We start from the raw sequence: 20004 nt of genomic DNA, 5'->3' as shown, positions 1-20004 counted from the left end.
CACGATATCCTTCTAAATATCAAATTTTATTGAGATCCGATCACCAATTCGTAAGTTAAAAATACCTCATTTTTTCAAATTTTTCAGAATTAACCCCCCCCCCCAACTACCCCAAAGAGAGCAGATCCATTCCGGTTATGTTAATCATATATCTAGGACTTGTGTTTATTTTTCCGACCAAGTTTCATCCCGATCCCTCCACTCTAAGTGTTTTCCAAGATTTACCATTTACTTGGTATTAACCAAGATCTTGGTTAATACCAAGTGCCAAAAAAAGAGAATGGGAGTTGAAAAATTAATAACAAGCATTAGTATATATCCTATATTGTATGAAATACGTTGCAAAGAATATAGGGACCAGGTAATAAACGAAAATGCATGGAAAAAGTTGGAAAAAACACTTGATAAATTAGGTAAAAATGTGTCTGGTATTTCTTGAATCTTTGAAATAAGTAGCCCAGCTCTGAATAAACGAAGGGAAAAAAAAAATATCACAAGCTGTTTGCACAAAATCCACTGTTCCCTCTATTTATATTACTATATGTTGTAGGCTTACGGTTGGCCAACAGAATGTTCATATTATAATACAGATCCAAAAAAAATCGCATTCAGTGCGAGCTACCAAGCGATTTTTTTTTCGCCCCGCGAACTATTTTTTCACAAGCAATTTATTGTCACATCCTATCAGAACTAAGCTTTACTCGTGCCATCTTCCAGGTAATGATAAGAACAAGTCATTAAACAAGTCATTAGAGGCAAAAGAGGAAAACAAACTTTTAGCATCAATATTAATGACCGGATCTTGATATTAAGACACTAGTCACAAAATGTACAATAAATACATAATAGATAAAATAAAAGTAAACAGATATAAAAAAAGATAAGAATAAATAAACAAAAATGGATATAAACTGTAGAAATATGTTTCGCCTATACTTTCCTATCAAATGTGGTGAACCATGTAAGCAACGTTTAAAACTTGCCGCTATTATAATCCAAACTCCTCACAAACCCAATAAGGTTAAGGCCAAACACCAAAGATAGCATCTGCAGAGATAGCATCTGCAGACCACAAGAAAAAGCAAAGAAAACTTAGTATTGAACATTTGAATTATATTTTCAAATATTAATTCCAAAAGTTATGTTAGATGGCATCAGCGTTATACCAGAGTTTGCAACAGAGGAGTATCGTGATGCTTTTACTTACAACTATATATCAAGAATTCTCAAGACCTTAGCTAATGAAAAATTATGTAAAGGGTACAGCTCAGCTTCAGCTAAACTAGCTGAGGACTAAACTAGACTTCAAACTAGCTTTCAATCATGTTTGGTGGTAAGTACTTTGGAACATTCTGAGGCACCCTTTAAGCCAGTTGAGCTGACTATGATGGTACCGATCGAGACTAGAGACACTTCAGAAGGAAACATAATAGTAAACAAATCAGAGTACCTCTTTCCAAACAAGACGCTCGCGACCTTGACAATGCACCTTCCCCCTCCCTAATGGTGCCACGTATAGTAATAAATAATATATTACTCCTTTTGCTTTTCATCGCCTAATCCGTCGTAGTTCTTTGTTAAGTGGTATTTGTATTATCAGCCCGTCAATGGCATAATCTCATTGCGAAAGGAAAATGATACAAAAATATGGAAAACAATGAAAGCAAAGATAAAAATACGATTAATATAAATATTGTACATATTATACAGTAAAAATGTCATTATTATATTGTTTTCTAGCAGTTATGTTTACAGACAAGGGTTATATATGGTCTCGCACCATATAGGGTTCGAGACTTTGTGTTGCATATTATTTGGTTGGGAAGAAGGATCAATGGCTTGACTCTGTCAGCTCTTCCAGAGTGGACGCCGCTCTGAATCCCTACCTGGAGATATGTGGGAGAAAACATGGGAATCGTCGGATGATTTGCCCACAACCCCGCGTTGCACTCTCGGTCGAAGGTAGCGAATCAGGAGATCGGTACCTGCACAACACAGACCATTGGTATAATACAAAAAAAAATTTTCAGTTATATGGCCCCATTAGGAGGGGGGGGTGCATGATTTTGTCAGAGTAGTGATTATTATTTTGGAAAGAGTGTCGATAGAAGAATTTAATGTTGCTGTTGTTTGTGATTATCGTGTTTCCTTGAGAAGAGCCATAATTCTCCAATGACACCTCTAAGATTTTGTATAACCAGCATAGAAGTGATAAATCTAACCAGGGAAGCAGACTCGCTGGTTAAATATAACCAGCGAAACTACCCCAATAAACCCTTACTGAAGGAAGATTTATCTAAGAGCGAGCGAATTATTAATAATAAGCTAGCCAACAATGATGATACCGTCGCAGGTGAACTAAAAGAAGATGTTAAACGGGTGAAAATATGGGGGGAATACCATGATTCTTAAAAAAATTCTCAGGGGAGGGGGCAAGTATTGCTAGGAGCTTTTTTACGAAATTTGAATGGGCATATTTTCTATTTTACTAATCATGCACATTTTTAATGTCTTCCTGTTGTCCAAGGGGCATTACCTCCCTACTCCCTTACTGGCGTCCAAGGGATAAGCCCCCCCCCAAAAAATAAACATTTGCCAAAAAAGAACCTGCAAACTGTTCGAATGATGAACCTATATTTCATTTTTGATTTTTTGACCTCTAAATAAATGAATGATTCAGGTAAAGGGAAATCAAAAGAAGCACTCACCTACACAAACCTATGCAAATAGAAAGGAAACTTACAAGATGGACAGATTAATTTACTTTAGGGACCAGATTACTCTTTTGACATGGAAACACCAATAAGTTTAGCCAGTACTAGTTTCAAGTTTGTATGGCGAGTATGGAAGCAAATATATATCTCTAATGAGTTTAAGTGAGGTTGCTCCATACTTTAATTCAGATCACGTTCGCTTACGAAAATCAGACAATTTTGTGAGGGAGTCAAAGGAAGGTAGGTGTCGATCGATGCAAAAGCAGTTCACCACTTTCATGATGGGATAGACCAAGAAACCATTCACTTTAGCTTTAGAGCAACTTTAGCTTAGGACGAGAAACCAACGTCAACTAACAAGAAGATGAATCCCAAACATCTAGCAGGTATGTACAGACCTAACTTTTAAGGATATATTACATGATGAAAAGTAAAATCTGGTGCTACTTCGGTTGGTTACATCTGAGAAAATCAAAGGATTTTTTTATTACGTATTATACCTAGTTACTTCAAGATCGAATGTCTGGACAACCAATTTAGACAGTTGAGCAACTTTACTGTAGAAACCATCCAAACAGTGAAACTAACTGCAGCGCTAGTTTAACTGAGGCCAGCACGACTACGCATACTCCTCTTTCTTCCCAATCTATTCAAAATCTCCCTCTTTACATCCTCCCAGGAAGTTCCAATTACCTAAAATCTTTCCTTATCTCCCCTAACCCCATTCGGGGACGACCCGCTTTATTTGGCCCTAGATGGTTGGCTGACAAGGACTATTTTTGGCAATCTGTCCCCCTTCATCCGTAGAACGTGTCCTAGCCATCTAAACCTTTCTACCAAGAAGTAAATTAAAATCAGGCTCATTTTAAAGTACATCATGAATTTGATTTCTTCTTCTTTTTTATTCAAGTCTTACATGAAACTCTCTTTGCTGCAGACTCTTCTTTAAGATCAGTGGATAACGTAAACATATCCGAGTCCGTTTTAATTAACCTGAGCAAGAGAGAAGCTCAGTCACAAATATTGACTTCTCCCAAGTTAGTTTCCCAGCTATTGAGCTGATACAACTTTTGAATCGATAGGAGATTTAATGCATTTCTCCCGTCTTTGGAAAATCCACCGCTTTTTCCTTGAATTAAAAAAGTAAAGAAAACAACCCTGCTGTATTATCTCAAAAGCCATTAATTTAAAATCAAAATAATTACGAATTAAGCAGGGGAGCTCAAAGCCGAAAAACGACTTCGGAGATTTTTTAGATTCAAACTATACCAAAGATTTTTGGTTTTATTAAAAGCCTAATTTACGGCCATTCCTTTTTCCTGGCCTTTTTTAAAGTGAGAAAAGAAAACATGGGGTATTTTGAAGAAATTTCGAGCATTTTGGAAACCAAACGCACAACTAGAAAATGGAGTGCACTATTCAAATCGAAGGTTAAGTTAGGAACTACCCAACCTGAATGCACTAGAAAATGCGCTACCCAAGTGGACCTCACGTCCTGAGCTTTAATGCAAGAAGGGGATTCGACGATTGAAAAGCTGTTTCGTCGAACCTTGGATTTAACTAATTTTTTTCGAGATTTTTTTTTGTTTTAATAATTTCTTCATAAAAAGTGCCTTTCAACCCTTTTGGGTTGACGGCTACAATAATCCGAAATTATTTGCCACACACCTAATAATGGTAAAAAAAAAATTGCGTCATACAAACCAAACATATATTTCGAAAATTTGTTCAATGAGATGGCCAAGTCTTTTGATTTAACAAATAAAATCAAAACGAGGGCCGAAGCTCGCCCTCAAAGTCAGTGCTCCTACAGTTCCAAATTTTCGGGCTTTCCCCAAATCAAAAAAAATTGCGTTCCATAAGATACCTCCAAAACTAACATTAACATAATTAACAATTTGTATGTGTGGTAACATTTAAACTCATTTTCTTTCAATTTAAAAGCCGTTCAATACTTAACTTAGTTCAAACCTAAATTGACAGAACCACGATTCACAGAACTAACTTCGCGGAACCACAGTCTTCGAAATCTAAATTTGCAGAACCATGAAGATGGAAGCAGCAAAAGAATTTCTACAACGATATAGCTGATTGCAGTTTAAACGTTAAACAGAAAGTCATCCAATACAAAAGGCCTTCTAACTAAAAAAAGACATCCAACAGAAAGTAACTCATCCAAAATTTTCTGGAATAATTTCGAGCTTTAAACAAATGATTTCTCAAATAAAAGAGCTGTTCAAGGCCATATCCAGGGGAGGCTCCCTCCCCTCAAAATTTTTATCCAACAAGTAAAATTGTAGCAAAAATACATGTAAACTTACTTTTGATGCTTTTTAAAAGTGTTTTAGTACGACCCTAAAACTACTCCCCACAGACGAAAATTCTGGATACATCTTTGGAGCTGCTTGTTCGTTTTTATTGTGGTTCTATTTGGCGTTCAGCGATGTCTAAAGTATCGTCAAAGTGCTTATAATTCCGTCTGTAGCTTAAGTGTATTATTCACATCCATTTTTTTGACTGTATTTTTTTGACTAGTGCTCTTGAAACTCTTCATGACTGGATAATCAAATTTGTAAGGAGCAACTTGCATACAATGGCATTACATAATTAACCTCCTTATTATTGTTTATTTGAACTGAGTCAGCTACTTCCTATTTATAATACTGAGCTCTACAAATATTTTCTCAATTTTTTTTTCAATTTCGAAAATTGCCGATAAACTTTTTATTGTTTATTTTTATAAACTATAGAGAAAATATCGCAAGCACAGATTTTTGGTTATGACGTGAACGCTACTTAGCATCCTAAACCAAAAGTGTAGGTAACTTACAAGTGTAGAAACTAGCATTAGCTTCGACAAAACAAAACAGCTACGCTATCTAGTGATAGGGGTTTTCTCACATTTTTTGATGGTAATAATAAGAAAAAAAATCATTTAATTGGCGTAGTTGGTAAAAATAAAGTAGAAATAAATGTATGATTTCAGTTTCTGATACAAAACTATCATTAAGATTAAAAAAAAGACACTAAAGGCAGATGGCGCAGATGTCTTTTGTCGACATTAGCGCCAACAGTCTAATAAGGTAATATAAGTAACCCATGCTCTTTGTTCTACGCGTTGAGGCTTCTGTGCTTTTGGTCCTTTTTTGAAAATATTAAGAACTTACTTAGATACACCTTTGAATACAGTAGCATAAGATCCTTCTCCTAACTGTTCCATCCGAACATATGCATCTTCTCGCCCATATATTGATTCAGCCTAAAATAAATTCAATATCCCAATTACTTTCATAAGAAACTATAAGTAATTACTAACAAATTATTAAAGAATCTATCCTAATAGTGTAGCCTGAAAAAATATTAAAACACGAACTCCACTAAACAGCAACTCTATGCCAAATTCATTTATAAATCATTTTGATTTGATCCCAATTATGTTATAATGTAACTTGCACTGCACTCACAAGTTTACATGAAAATGCTTCTTTGTTCTATATGGCGGAGGAGGCTACAGCGTTTTTGGTAGCTCTTCACTGCGCTTCCTAGGGAAAGGAGAAATTTTCAGCATATAAATTACTTTTTTTCAATCTGGTCTCTATAGACAGACCTTGGCCAATGAACAATCTATACTACTAAGGACTCACTGCAGCACCGAGACACCTTAGGCTACCACAGCTACGCACACTTCTTCATCGCTATCTGTTCAAAGCCTTCCTCTTTACACCCTACCAAGGAGTTCTAATTTCCCACAAGTCCATTCTCATGGCCTCCTCTTAATCCATTCGCTGACCACCTATGGCAATCTCACATTCTTCATCCGTAGAACGTGTCCCAGAATCTAAACCAATTTCGAACTGTAGCCCTAGAAAGCAGGGTAAATCCACATTTTAATAAACGATCACTTCAATGAATTAATGAGCTTTCACTGGGATCATAAACCGTATGTTTGGTATGTGTATTACAAATACATACATTTTACATTTCAAATAAATATATTTTATATTACAAACTTTTAATAAATAAGTTTTCGACCATCAATAAATATATATGTTACTTTTCTTCTCTGTTATGCTTTAACATGTCAGCAAAAGAGGAAATTTTCACGATAATTCCGAAGCAGGGACTCAGTTACTTCTATCTACCAAATCTCATTTTTGAAGTTTGGTACAGCGTATTTTTTAGACTGAAAGCTCTTTGAAAGTTTGCAAAAAAAACCATAAAAAATTACATTTTCCTGTTTGTCAAGCAAGTTTAAATCCTTCTCCAAGAAAAAGTAATATCATAATTCTGGTTGGGTGAGAGATAGATCCAAGACTAGTAAACCCAATAATAAAGGTATCTTTTTCTTTTGGTGCAATTAACAGTTTTAGGCTTGTCGCGAAATTGCTTCTTTCATAGGGAACATATACCTTAAATGCTAACAAATCATTGAAGAATCATTCATTGATTTTATGTCTGTTGCTTTCTGTTTTAGAGATTGTTAGCAATGGTGGAATGAAAATAATTCATGTTTTCTTCCTTGAAGTAGAGAAATATCACAATTTTTCACTCAACTTTCCTCATTCCTAATAAGAGTAATACTATGGTCCTTGTTCAGATGGATTGTCTCACGGCTGCCAGCTAGCAGAATTTTCATTTACTTTGAGATAAGATTTATTCCTGATTAAACACACATACAATAACACTTTACTATTCCCCCCAAAAAGCTCCTTGGCCTGTAAAGAAGGGGACAGACATACGAAACGCTGACTCAGTGACAAAGAGAAAAGGGAAGAAAAAAAAGAATGTAGAAAACAAAATCAAATAGACTAAATAGACTCTAATGAATACTGCGCAAAAAATCTACAAAAAAAACTTCAAAGAAGCCAAAAATTTTCAACGATTTTTTTGAACAGTCTAAAAGTGTGCCATCTTTGAGCTGATTCAGGCAACATATTTCAAACAATATGACAAAGACTCTAATGAATCCTGCACAAAAAAAAAAAAAAAATTAAAAAAAAAAACAATAAAAAAAAAACCTTAGAAAAAGCCAAAAAAGGTTAACCTTTTTTCAGAGCAGCCTAAAAGAGTGGTATCTTCGAGCTAATTCAGGCAACATATCCCACACTATGACAAAGACTAACGATTCCTGCGCAAAAAAAGCAAAAAAAAACTTCTAAGAAGCCAAACATTTTTTAACGATTTTTTAGAACAGCCTAAAAGAGTGGTACCTTCGAGCTGATTCAGGCAACATATTCCACCCAATATAACGCAGACTCTTATGAATCCTGCGCAAAAAAGCTATATATTTTTTAAGATTTTTTAGAACAGCTTAAAAGAGTGGCATTTTTAGCTGAATTCAGGTAACACATTCCACACAGCATGAAACAGACTCTAATGAATACTGTCCAAAAAAAGCTAGAAAAAAAATAGCTTCTAAGAAGCCAAAAAGTTTTAACAATTTTTTCAAACAGCCTAAAAGAGTGGCATCTTCGAGCTGATTCAGACAACTTATTCCACACAATATAACACAAAATCCAATGAATCCTTTACAAAAAAAAAGCAAAAAATGAAACAAAAAATATCTTCTAAGAAGCAAAAAAATGTTACGATTTTTTAGTACAGCATCTTCGAGCTGATTCAGGCAACTTATTCCGCACAATATAACACAGACTCCAATGAATCCTGTGCAAAAAGAAAAAAAAACAAAAAATAAAAAAAAACTTCTAAGAAGCCACAAAAAATTTTACGATTTTGTAGAGCAGCCTAAAAAGGTGCCATCTTCGAGCTGATTCAGGCAACATATTCCACACAGTATGACTCGCCATAACAGGATCGAAACCTTACTTTACACAAGGCTTAAAAGGAATATGTATATGTTATTTTGTATCACGAAGATGATAATTATTTTGACAAAAGGTAAAAGACCATGGAACACTTAGGGGCGGGGGGAGGTCACCATGAAGCACTGAAAACCTAAACCGGCACACTAAAGAATATACAGCGATCCGAGATAGAGTAAAAAAATATCTCCTAAAGGATTAGATTCCCAAATGAGATTTATAGTCCATTGTAAACCTTAGAAAGAGGTTTTAGAACAAGATGAAAAGTTGACATTCATCCTATCGGGCAGTAAGAAACATTAGGTTAGATTAAGTAGTGAAAAAGGACTTTCAAATAGATGGTTCAATTCAGCCAAACCGAGATGAATTCAAGTAGAAAACCACGTTAACAGAATCAAAGTTTACGAATCATTAAATTTCACGCCTAACATAATTTAACTTATAAGATTCCACAACGGTACCAACGATCTATCTGATTTAATCTAAGAAACGTTAAAAAATGTAGGTCAGTTGCAAACAAAATGTTTTTAAATAGTTTTCCACCACGAGTCTAAAATAATGCAATGACTCCGGATGTAAGGTTAGTCATTCTGAAAATTATAAGGTGCTTCACAAACAGGAGCTGTTTCAGATTGAACCTGAGGTTGAGGTCAAGATTCATCAATTAAGCAAATTAATAATTGAGTTTGGCGTATATTCAGAAATAAACATGAGAATATTCACTGATAAACACCTAGATAAATTTCAATTTTCTTTATTTTTAGGATACGATTTTTAAGTTTAAGTGCGAGTAAGCATTTGCTACTTTAGAGTTAAACTGGTGGTAGAAACAGTGGAATAGAGGAACAACTTTCATGTTCGCTATGTGAGGCTAGGGATAAGGTGATGGGATATTTGTTCTTTAAGTGTCAGAATAAAGCGCAGTAATTCATAGCTAGCATATCTAATGGAAATTACAAGGCATGATTTTAAACAATTTTTCAATGATTTTATAGAATAATCGTCTTTTTTTGTTAAATAGACACAGGTTAACCCAGGAGCAAAACTTTTCACCTTTAATTGCTTCTTTATGTTTTAATATTTTTCGTATTTTCTTTTTCTTTAATTCGATTCAACGCTTCTTGAAATTTTGCAAAAATTATTGCAAGCTTATTATCAATTTTATTAATAAACCAACAATACGTTATGTATCTATTCATAAACAATAAGCTACATCAAAGATGTTATACCTTCTTTTTTATAAAATTAATCAAACTAATGGATAAGTAAATATTTTTTTCCATGTGAGATTTAAGAGGCCAAGTCCGGTGCAAAAAAAGAAGAAGTCAATACAAGACGCTCACTGCTTTCTCCAAATATAATAAATATTTCAATCGTAAGTGCACCCCAACCCAAATTATCCATATGTAGCCCAATTAATACATTTCACTATTGTTTTACCAGGTTGTCCCATATACAGCCCTAATTAGTATATGTTTAATGAATAATATAATTAATAGAACTGGTCATAATATTTAGAAGGAGCATTAAAAAGACATCGAACAGTGTGACCCAATGACAGTAATGAAATCTCGTATATATCTACCAGAAAAATGGTATGACAAAACATTGTTTAACCTATTAAGCTGTAGGCTATGTTTAAGCTGAAAACATTAAATACAGAAACAGGGAGTTTGTGTAGGATAAAAAATTCAGGGAGGATTCTGTAATCTAGGGTGAAAAATTTCAGAAAGGGTTGTGTAGTCTAGGGTAAAAAATTTAAGGAAGGGTTGCTTAGTGTCGGGTAAAAAAGCAGTCTACAATAACGCATATTTATTTATTTTTTAAATCAAATATTTCAGTAAAAATCAATTTGGCTATAAAATTCTTTAACAGAAGCTAGACTTTTATATTGTAACTTAAACAGATAGCGTTGTCATATTTTCAGTAGTCGATTTATAATAAATTCTATACCACCACTACGGTAGGGTCCTAGCAGTGAAATATCTACCTGGCTTTCAACTCTAAGCTCAATTGCATATAAAGCCTGGCATATGATTGGGAGTGAAATATGAGGAGTTATATTAGTTGCAAAAAATTTTCAGTCTCCCCTCTGCTATAACCACCAAATTCTTCACTCAACAAAACAACAAATATGGTAATCTACAAAGAAAATTAATTTACAAAAATTGCAAAAAAGTACATTACAAAAACTAAAAGACGAGCTAGAGAAAGTCTTAGACTAAGTCTGGCCAGCAAATCAGAATAAGACAATGTATCATAAACCGCTGAAATGTTGAAAGAGAGGAATTCCGGGGAGGGAGGGGAAAAATTTCCTGGGCGTGAATTTTCTGGGAGGGGAAAACACCCAGACCCTTTTTTTTAAAGAAAAAAGAATAAGGGCAACTGAATTTGACTGAATTTTTTTCAATAATTTAATGGCAGTAAAAAAAAATATTAGATACCTTCAATAATTAAATTACTTTCATTGGTTTAATCTAAAAACCCTCAAAAATTGAATGGCAAGATAGTTTGCAAGAAAACCCACTGGAAATATCTATCACAAGCAAGTGAGGGATTAAAAACACTTTTTCTTTATGTAACAGAGTTTATTTTCGAGATGGAAAATTCTCCATATGAATATACACTCTTGCATATGTGCTACTTAGAAATTTGAATTTTAAAAATCGATCTTTTATTTTATGTTTGGATTGTCTCAACGGATCTCTTAAATGAGATTCCAATGAGATTAAAGGAGATAAACGGTTCCAAATGAGCGAAGCATAAAAAAAGAATAAAGTCTGGTAAAACTGATGAAAATAATATAAAGTATATTCAATATTAATATTTGGGGCAAATTAATTTTTTCCAATGCTTGAGGGCAAATAGAGTGAATCTTCAGAGGAAGGAGAATTAACGGAAGACGAAAATATTTTAATTCTCTAGAGACACCGGAATCATTGTTAAGATAGAATTTCGAAACCTCCTTGCGCCCTATGATGGTCAATTACAAGTGTACTTAAGCCGGGAACATTTGTTTCCAGAAAATTCAGACGATGAGATCTAGAATTTCCCCCCTCCCCCCAGAAGATCTGTAAATGAGAGCTTCCATGATTGTTACTTTTTTTTAACAATTAGTTAAACTGTAAGCCCTTGTTTCCATTCGCTGGCAAATTTAGTTTTACAAAATGCCACAAAAAAGTATGGTGAGAAATTTCGAGAAAACTCCCAAACTGAGAACTTGTTGTTATTTTTCTTCGGAGAAAATTTTTAATACCAACTTTTTCCTTTCTTTTTATTATCAACCAGTTTAAGGATAAACAACTTTTTTTTTCTTTGCTAGCAAATTTGGACTTGCTGAATGCTATCCTTCCTTCACTGAGCCCTTTGTTTGATACACCAGTTCCACGAACCAGTGATACGAACCGATTGACGGGCAGACAGATGTGCGAATATATAAATTCGCTAATAAAGAGTGGTACTAATAGGTCCTCTATAAAGCCAATCCGGAACAGAGCTCACTTTTCCTGTTGGACTCTAAACGAGAAAAAAAAAAAGCTATTTAACAGCAATAGCTTTTTAGTTTACGAGATATGACCGGCTGATCATGGGTGGCCCTGGAGGGGGCATCCTGGCCTGGAGCAGAGGGCCTGGAGGGGATAAACGGGTGCAATACCCCTCCCCCTGAGAATGAAGAAGACATTAAAATGTATAATAATAATAGGAAAGAGAAACCTTCCGATTTATATCTTGGTGAAGACAAAGCTTCCAGTTGCGTTTGCCTCCATCCCCCTCAAAATTTCCTTGCAATATTCGTGTGACACGTATTTTTATCATATTTATTATATACTGAGCAAATGATCTTCCTAATCCTGCACCCCAGGAGAAACATTTTACAATGTTATTTTCATATATGTTTTGAAGTAGAAATCAAATAGTTCGTCGTAACATTCTGTAAGTAAGAAGCGACCCAGCTTAATAGTAACCGAAACTCTCAAATATGTAATTTTTCATAACAGAAAATACATCTAAAGAAGTAGTTTTTATTGTGATTTCAGAATTATGAAATTCATTATGTTTAATGTTACCCTTCAAAAGCTATTTTCTGCGGTGGGGGGGGGATATTTTTACACGGGGCAACTAGCTAGAATTCATGTACAAAATTCTTACTATGTGTCTTACTTTCCTTTTGGCAACTCAATTTTGATATATGTAGATATTCCAGGAGAATTGTTTGGAGGAATTTTTCACGGGACACACTTTCCATTGTAGGGGGGGATCCAGGGAAAAATTTCCACGGAGAAGAGAATTTCCGGTATGATTTGAAAAATGATCAAAAGATAAATGAAAAGTAGGTCATCTTTTCAAATGAAAGTAGACTAAGGATGTTTTTCAGTGAGATTGTCCGCAAGAAATTTTCAGGGTGGAATATTCAGCGAGGATAGAATCGTCTGGAGGGGATTTTTGGGGGCATTTTCCGCTACTGTTTAAGAATGGTAAACTCGATCAAGCCAATATATTAAGAAAATCAATTAAAAGAGAAATTCGTAAATTGGCACGATCATACTACAAAAATAAGATCGAAGAATTGTTCACTAATAAGCCAAAAAACTGGTATTCCGAGGTTAAAAAGCTATTTGGCAGGAGTCTTGACCAGCTTAATTTCAACTTACCAGAGCCCCCTGATGTTACTGCAAATAGTCTAAATAAATTTCTCGCTTCCATTGTCCAGAGCCTTCCAGCATTGCCAATCCAATTATCAACAGGAGCCCCATCCCCTCTTTTCCCGACTGTTTCCCCGTCTGAGATTGAAAGAAGAATTGATAAACTAAGAAAGACAAGTGTTTGTCCTTTGGATATCCCATTTCCTCTTATTAGAGCCTTCGGTGATTTCCTGTCTAAGCCCTTGTCTGTCCTGTTTAACGAAATTACTAAGTCTGGGCAAATTCCAACAATTTGGAAACAGGGTTTTATTACCCCTTTGAAAAAGAAAAACGGAAAGCCTGGCTTTGATGGCGTTCGACCTATTACGCTTACTCCTATTTTTTCAAAATTGTATGAAGGATTCCTTGCAGATTTGCTAAAGGAAAAAATCCTACCTCTTACTGACCTGAAACAATTTGGAAACCTAAAATCAACTTCTACTTCCCACTACCTCGTTTCTCTTATTGACCACATCGGGAAAATCCTCGAAAAACCTAATTCCTGGCTAAACTTAATTTCTATTGACCTTCAGAAAGCCTTTGACCTTGTTAACCACAATATTTTAATTGAGAAACTAGAAAGCGAGTTCAATATCGAACCCTTACTGGTAAAATTGGTTGCCTCCTTTTTAACAAATAGATAACAGGTGGTTAAATACCAGAACCATTACTCAAATCCTCTCCCTATCTACAATGACATACCCCAAGGAACTCTCCTAGGCCCCCTCCTTTTTTCAGTCATGGTTAATAGCCTCGCGAAGGAAGTTCCTGACCGTTGGAAATTTGTTGATGACCTAACGATTGTTGAAAGTTGCTTCAGAAATTTACTAAGTGACCCTATGAGTATTCTCAATGAAATTGGAAGTGAGGCTTTGGACCTAGATATGACCGTAAACCCCTCTAAGTCCATGATAATGCCGATTTGTTTCCTCAAATCCTCGCCCTGTTTTCTTAATCCTATCCCTCCTGAAATTTATGCATCCTCGGTTAAATTACTTGGAGTCACAATTTCTTCAAATTTAAAGTGGGATATCCACGTTAAAGATATCATCCATAAAGCTAATGCGTCTATCGCCCTCCTTAAGCTCCTAAATAAATATAGCGTCCCCCCTTCTCACTCCTTAAGGTTGTACACGTCTTTTGTCCGTCCGCATCTTGAATATGCTTGTCCAGTTTGGCACCCTGGCATCTCCCGTGAAGAATCAGACAAAATTGAGTCAATCCAAAAAAGAGCCTTGCGAATAATTTTCAAAGAAGGCAAGGTGCCTTACTCTCTGCTCCTAAAAAAAGCTAGTTTGGAAACCCTTGAGCGAAGGAGGTCGTCGTTGTGCCTCCGTTTTTCAAAAAATGCAATAACGAACCCTCGGACGGCAAGTATTTTCCCCAAACGTCACTCACCATCCAGATTACGACAGCCTCGAGCTGTTTCTGAGCCTATCCCAGTTTTGTCTCCCATTCGCTGCGTTACTTCCAGATATGAAAAAACCTTTGTCCCCTTCATCACAGAAAAAATAAATAAAATAGCCAACTAGTTTCTCCCCCCCCCTTCTTTTTTTTGTGAGGTGCTTTAGGTCGTTACACTAATTTGCTTGCCTCCCTCTGTTTTGGCTTAGTTTCCCTTTTAATTCATATGTGTTTTTCGTGTGTTTTATGCTTCGTTCTTTTTTTTGTGAGTATTTGGACTTTTTTTTAGTGTCCCTTTTAATTTGTAGATATATATGTTTATTTCTTGTTCATTTCTGTGTTATTATACTTTTTTGTCCCCTTTCCTTTTTTTTCTGACTTATATATTTTTTTATTTCTTTTTTTGACTCATAATTTGATTATTTATTATTATTAGCTTTGTGTTTTTTGCTTTGTTTGTTTTATTAGTCGACTCCGAAGTCCGAATTCGGCCCTTTGAGGGCTTGTGATAGTGTTTTTTTTGAAATAAATATCTTATCTTATCTTATCTACTTGATTTTTTGTACCAATTCTTTAAGAGCAACTTCTAAAACGCAATTAGAATCAGAAGCTTTTTTAAAGTACTAAAAAACTTTAGCGTGAATAGCGATGTATTAAGGAGGAGGCATCCTCACATATTTGGAATAATTTGTGTTCGGTTTGAATTTTAATGTTGCCTATCAGTTGAATCTAATGCTGCCATCAGTTGAAAAAAAAACTCGATTTTCTTATTTTTTATTAAAATAAACTAGCAGTATGAAGTCTAGCTAAAGCGGTTTGAATGTAGCACAGTTAAAGGCTGATAAAGCAACAAACAAGCGTGATCAAACAGTTCGTGGTAACGAACTGTAGTAAGGAGCGACCCGGCTCAATAGTAACCAACACACTAAAAAATTGAATTTTGATATCAATAGCTACATCAACAGAATTGCATTTTAATGCTGATTTTAAATATATAAGTTTCATCAAGTTTAGTCTTACCCATCAAAAGTTACGAGCCTGAGAAAATGTGCCTTATTTAGGAAAATAGGGGGAAACACCCCCTAAAAGTCATAGGATCTTAACGAAAATGAAACCATCAGATTCAGCGTATCAGAAAACCCTACTGTAAAAGTTTCAAGCTCCTATCTACAAAAATGTGGAATTTTGTATTTTTTGCCAGAAGACAAATCACGGGTGCGTGTTTATTTGTTTGTTTTTTTCCCAGGGGTCATCGTATCGACCAAGTGGTCCTAGAATGTCGCAAGAGGGCTCATTCTAACGGAAATGAAAAGTTCTAGTGCCCTTTTTAAGCGACCAAAAAAATTGGAGGGCATCTAGGCCCCCTCCCACGCTCATTTTTATCCCAAAGTCAACGGATCAAAATTTTGAGATAGCCATTTTGTTCAGCATAGTCGAAAACCATAATAACTATGTCTTTGGGGATGACTTACCCCCCCCCCCCACAATCCCTGGGGGAGGGGCTGCAAGTTACAAACTTTGACCAGTGTTTACATATAGTAATGGTTATTGGGAAGTGTACAGACGTTTTCAGGGGGATTTTATTTTGTTTGGGGGTGGGGCTGACGAGAGGGCGCCATGTTGGAGGATCTTTCCTTGGAGGAATCTGTCATGGGGGAAGAAAAATTCAATGACAAGGGCGCAGGATTCTCTAGTATTACTATAAGAAAACAATGAAAAATAAACATGAAAACGTTTTTTTCAAATGAAAGGAAGAAGTAGCATTGAAACTTAAAACGAACAGAGATTATTACGCATATGAGGGGTTCTAAAAATACTTTAGCATAAAGAGCGAGGTATTTAGGAGGAGATAAATACCTTGCTCTTTATGCTAAAGTATTTTTAGTAATTTCATGCCTTTCTAATAAGTAATTTCTTATTTCGGCCTTTCTGATTCAGGGGTCATTCTTAAAGAATTGGGACAAAACTTACGATTTAGTGTAAAGAGCGAGGTATTAACGAGGGTACAAACCCCCTCGTATACATAATAAAAATATAAGGTTATGAAAGTTTGTTACGTAAGTTAATTCTTAAGTTACGTATATTTTTTACTAATAAAAACGTTCGTTAAAATTAAAAGTTCTAGTTGCCTTTTTAAGTAACCGAAAAATTGGAGGGCAACTAGGCCTCCTTCTCCACCCCTTATTTCTCAAAATCGTCTGATCAAAACTAAGAGAAAGCCATTTAGCCAAAAAAAGAATTAATATACAAATTTCATTTTAATAATTTATGTGCGGAGAGCCAAAACCAAACATGCATTAATTCAAAAACATTCAGAAATTAAATAAAAAAAAACTAATTTTTTTAGCTGAAAGTAAGGAGCGACATTAAAACTTAAAACGAGCAGAAATTACTCCGTATATGAAATGAGTTGTCCCCTCTGCAATCCCTCGCTCTTTACGCTAAAGTTTGACTCTTTGCCACAATTCTACTTTTTAAACCAATTAAAAGCTTTAGCGTAAAGAGCGAGGGATTGCGGAGGGGACAACCCATTTCATATACGGAGTAATTTCTGTTCGTTTTAAGTTTTAATGTCGCTCCTTACTTTCAGCTAAAAAAATTAGTTTTTTTTTTTATTTAATCACATTATTAAGCTACCTAATACACAGTTCAATGAAAAAAAAAATTAAAAAATCAGAGACATTAAAAATGGGGCAGTTTATTCCGTTGGACAAAAATGGAAAAAAAAAAACAAACAGAAAACAAATAAATATATGAGAAAGATGTACATTCTAGATTGAGTAAGTATATAGAGGTTAGTCAAAGCCTCATTAATGATCAATTTTTGTTGAGACAAGGGTCAACAACAGAGCCTACAACCAAATTACCGTTGTTCTAGACTTATCAATGACTTATAAGTCTCATAGACTTATAAGTCTCAAAGACTTATCTCTCTATTCTTCCAAACTTTTTCTTAGCCTTATGCATCTCCTTTGCATCCGGTATTTTTGCTAATAATTAGGTTACTCACTGGTAAGCTAAGTATCTACTTGGTTTTCTGTACGAGTTTTACGAAACCAAATAAATATAGAAGGCTGATTATTAGTTTAACAGCTAGATTATTAGTCTTTTACTAGGAAATTAAATATAAAAAAAAACTAGTTTTTTTGTAACTGCAAGTAAGGAGCGACATTAAAACTTAAAATGAACAGAAATTACTCCGTATATGAAAGGGATTGTCCCCTCCTCAACGTCTCGCTCTTTACGCTAAAGTTTGACTCTTTGTCCTTTTTGAAACAATAAAAAACTAAAAATGCTTATACACTTAAAATGCGATTCTTTTGATGTAGTTATTGGTATCAAAATTCCGTTTTTTAGAGTTTCGGCTACTATTGAGCCGGGTCGCTCCTTACTACAGTTCGTTACCACGAACTGTTCGATACAACTTACACATATTGAAAGACAAAATGAAGCACGAGAAATTGTAATATCCGTACTATGGCACATAGATGACATTTAATCACTTACTCTATCATCGTATTTACTTAATCAAAGAAGAACCTGGCAGCTAGCCAAAAACCCACTCTCAAGCGTGAAAAATTAATGTAGGAATATCTAAAAAGGAGGTTTCCTACTTTGAAAAGCCTTACATAATATTTGAATTATAATGCCAAAAGAGGATATCATTTACTTCTTCTACAGCTGCTTAAGTTTTTGCTGCCAAAAAAAAAAACAAAAAAAAAAAAAAAAAAAAAAAAAAAAAAAAAAAAAAAAAAAAACAAACAAGGAGGTGACAGTTTTCAAAGAACCAGTGATTTGCAGACAAAAAAAGGAGGTGATAGTTTTCAAAGAACTGGTGATTTACAGACAAAATTGATTTTATATTACTGAGGTTATCCCGGCTAAAACAATAATATTTTTCCCCTTATTTCCAATACGGTATATACAAGTTTTGAGAGACAAGAGAAGGCAAAGTTCGGAGCATAATTAAGCTCTTCATCCAGAAAGTATTCTCAAAATGTCCCAGAACAGAAATATTCTTTTCCCCTAATGTGTTCCCATTTCCTCTTTTTACTCAAGGGAATTACAGGCTGATCTAACACTTATTTAAAGAGTCCTGGTACAGTTAAAAGACTTAATTTACAGTCTATCAAAGGGAATTGTTTCCCATTGCGGCTTCACATAAGAAAATCGACAATTATTCTTCTTCTTTTTAAATATGGCAGACAGGAAAAGAATTATAGGAATAAGATAAGAATTCTTGGTTTCTTTCAAAGCAGTTCAAATGAGCGGACATAAAGGAAGATATCATTTACCAAAAACAAAAGGGCCAATTTCAAATTTTTCATGATTTCACGAGAGCATAAAAAATAATCAACTATTCTTTCTTGTCAATTTATTCTAACAATTTATTCAATATAATTGAATAAAACTTTAAAAAAAAATTAATGAATATACTCGGAAAACAAAAAGACGGGGGAAATGTAAAAAAAAATCATTAATTGGCTCATATGGCACTTAGTTCTACAGCAGTGCTTTGTCTTTCAAATCGGAAGTTTTATTTTTTGATGATAAAATTCAGGTTAGTCGACATTCTAATTTAAACAATTTTGTGATTGGGCTATCAGAAAACGTAGGGTATCTAATGTCGCCGACAGGTCAAAATCTTCGTGAGCTTCTTGATCGAAAATCGTGAACTCAACATGGTTCAGTACAATCGATTAGACTTTGTTTTTCTTCCAAGTATTTGGAATCCTCTACAATTCCGTTGCTTTTCATAACATCTTATATGTTGGCCCATTTTCGAATCTACCTTCAAGTGATGAGAACAATATGTCTCATTGCACTATCATAGGATATAGGAGGTGGCAGCCCGTGACATTTAGGCAGTTTCTGAGCATCAGAAACTATCAGCGGGGTAATACGTATATTCAAGTTCTAACGTAGTTCTAATACATAGTTTCAAGTTATAAACTTGAAGCTAGCTTCTTTCAGAAAAATGCCAAGTAGTAGTCTTATGATCCAGACCTCTCCCTTCACACTGGGGATATCCTAGACCTTCTCCAATCGTTCCCATTTCGATTATAAACATGACTCGTCTTTCTCTTCTTTTTTTTCATAGGCAGTGCGATAGCGCTGCCTATGAAAAATGTCTATTTGGGCACAATGTATTATTTTTTTTTCTTAGACCAGGGGATCGAAGGAGATGTCATAAAAACTTCAAACAGGGCTCATTCGATTGGAAATTGAAAGGGCTAGGGCCCTTTTTAATAGTCGAAAACGATTGGAGGACAAATAACCCCACTCTCACGCCCATCATTTCCCCAAACACATCCAATATAATTTTGAGATAGCTATTTTGTTCAGCTTAGTTAAAAGGCCTGGAAATTATGTCCCTCCCCC

General features: G+C 34.8%; 1 protein-coding gene across 2 annotated transcripts in view; it reads right to left on the bottom strand.

Moving 5' to 3' along the window:
* Positions 1-20004, bottom strand: part of LOC136031356 (cyclin-dependent kinase 14-like) — a 200031-nt gene that overhangs the window by 85275 nt on the left and 94752 nt on the right. For both annotated transcript variants that reach the window (XM_065710856.1, XM_065710857.1), the window contains one exon: positions 5882-5973. In XM_065710856.1, the coding sequence (XP_065566928.1) occupies positions 5882-5973 (92 nt within the window). The remainder of the gene's footprint in view (positions 1-5881; positions 5974-20004) is intronic.

Source organism: Artemia franciscana, chromosome 9 (assembly GCF_032884065.1).
Source record: "Artemia franciscana chromosome 9, ASM3288406v1, whole genome shotgun sequence".
NCBI classification, from domain to species: domain Eukaryota; kingdom Metazoa; phylum Arthropoda; class Branchiopoda; order Anostraca; family Artemiidae; genus Artemia; species Artemia franciscana.
Note: the sequence above shows the minus strand (reverse complement) of the source record. Positions and strands in the feature narration are given on the sequence as shown.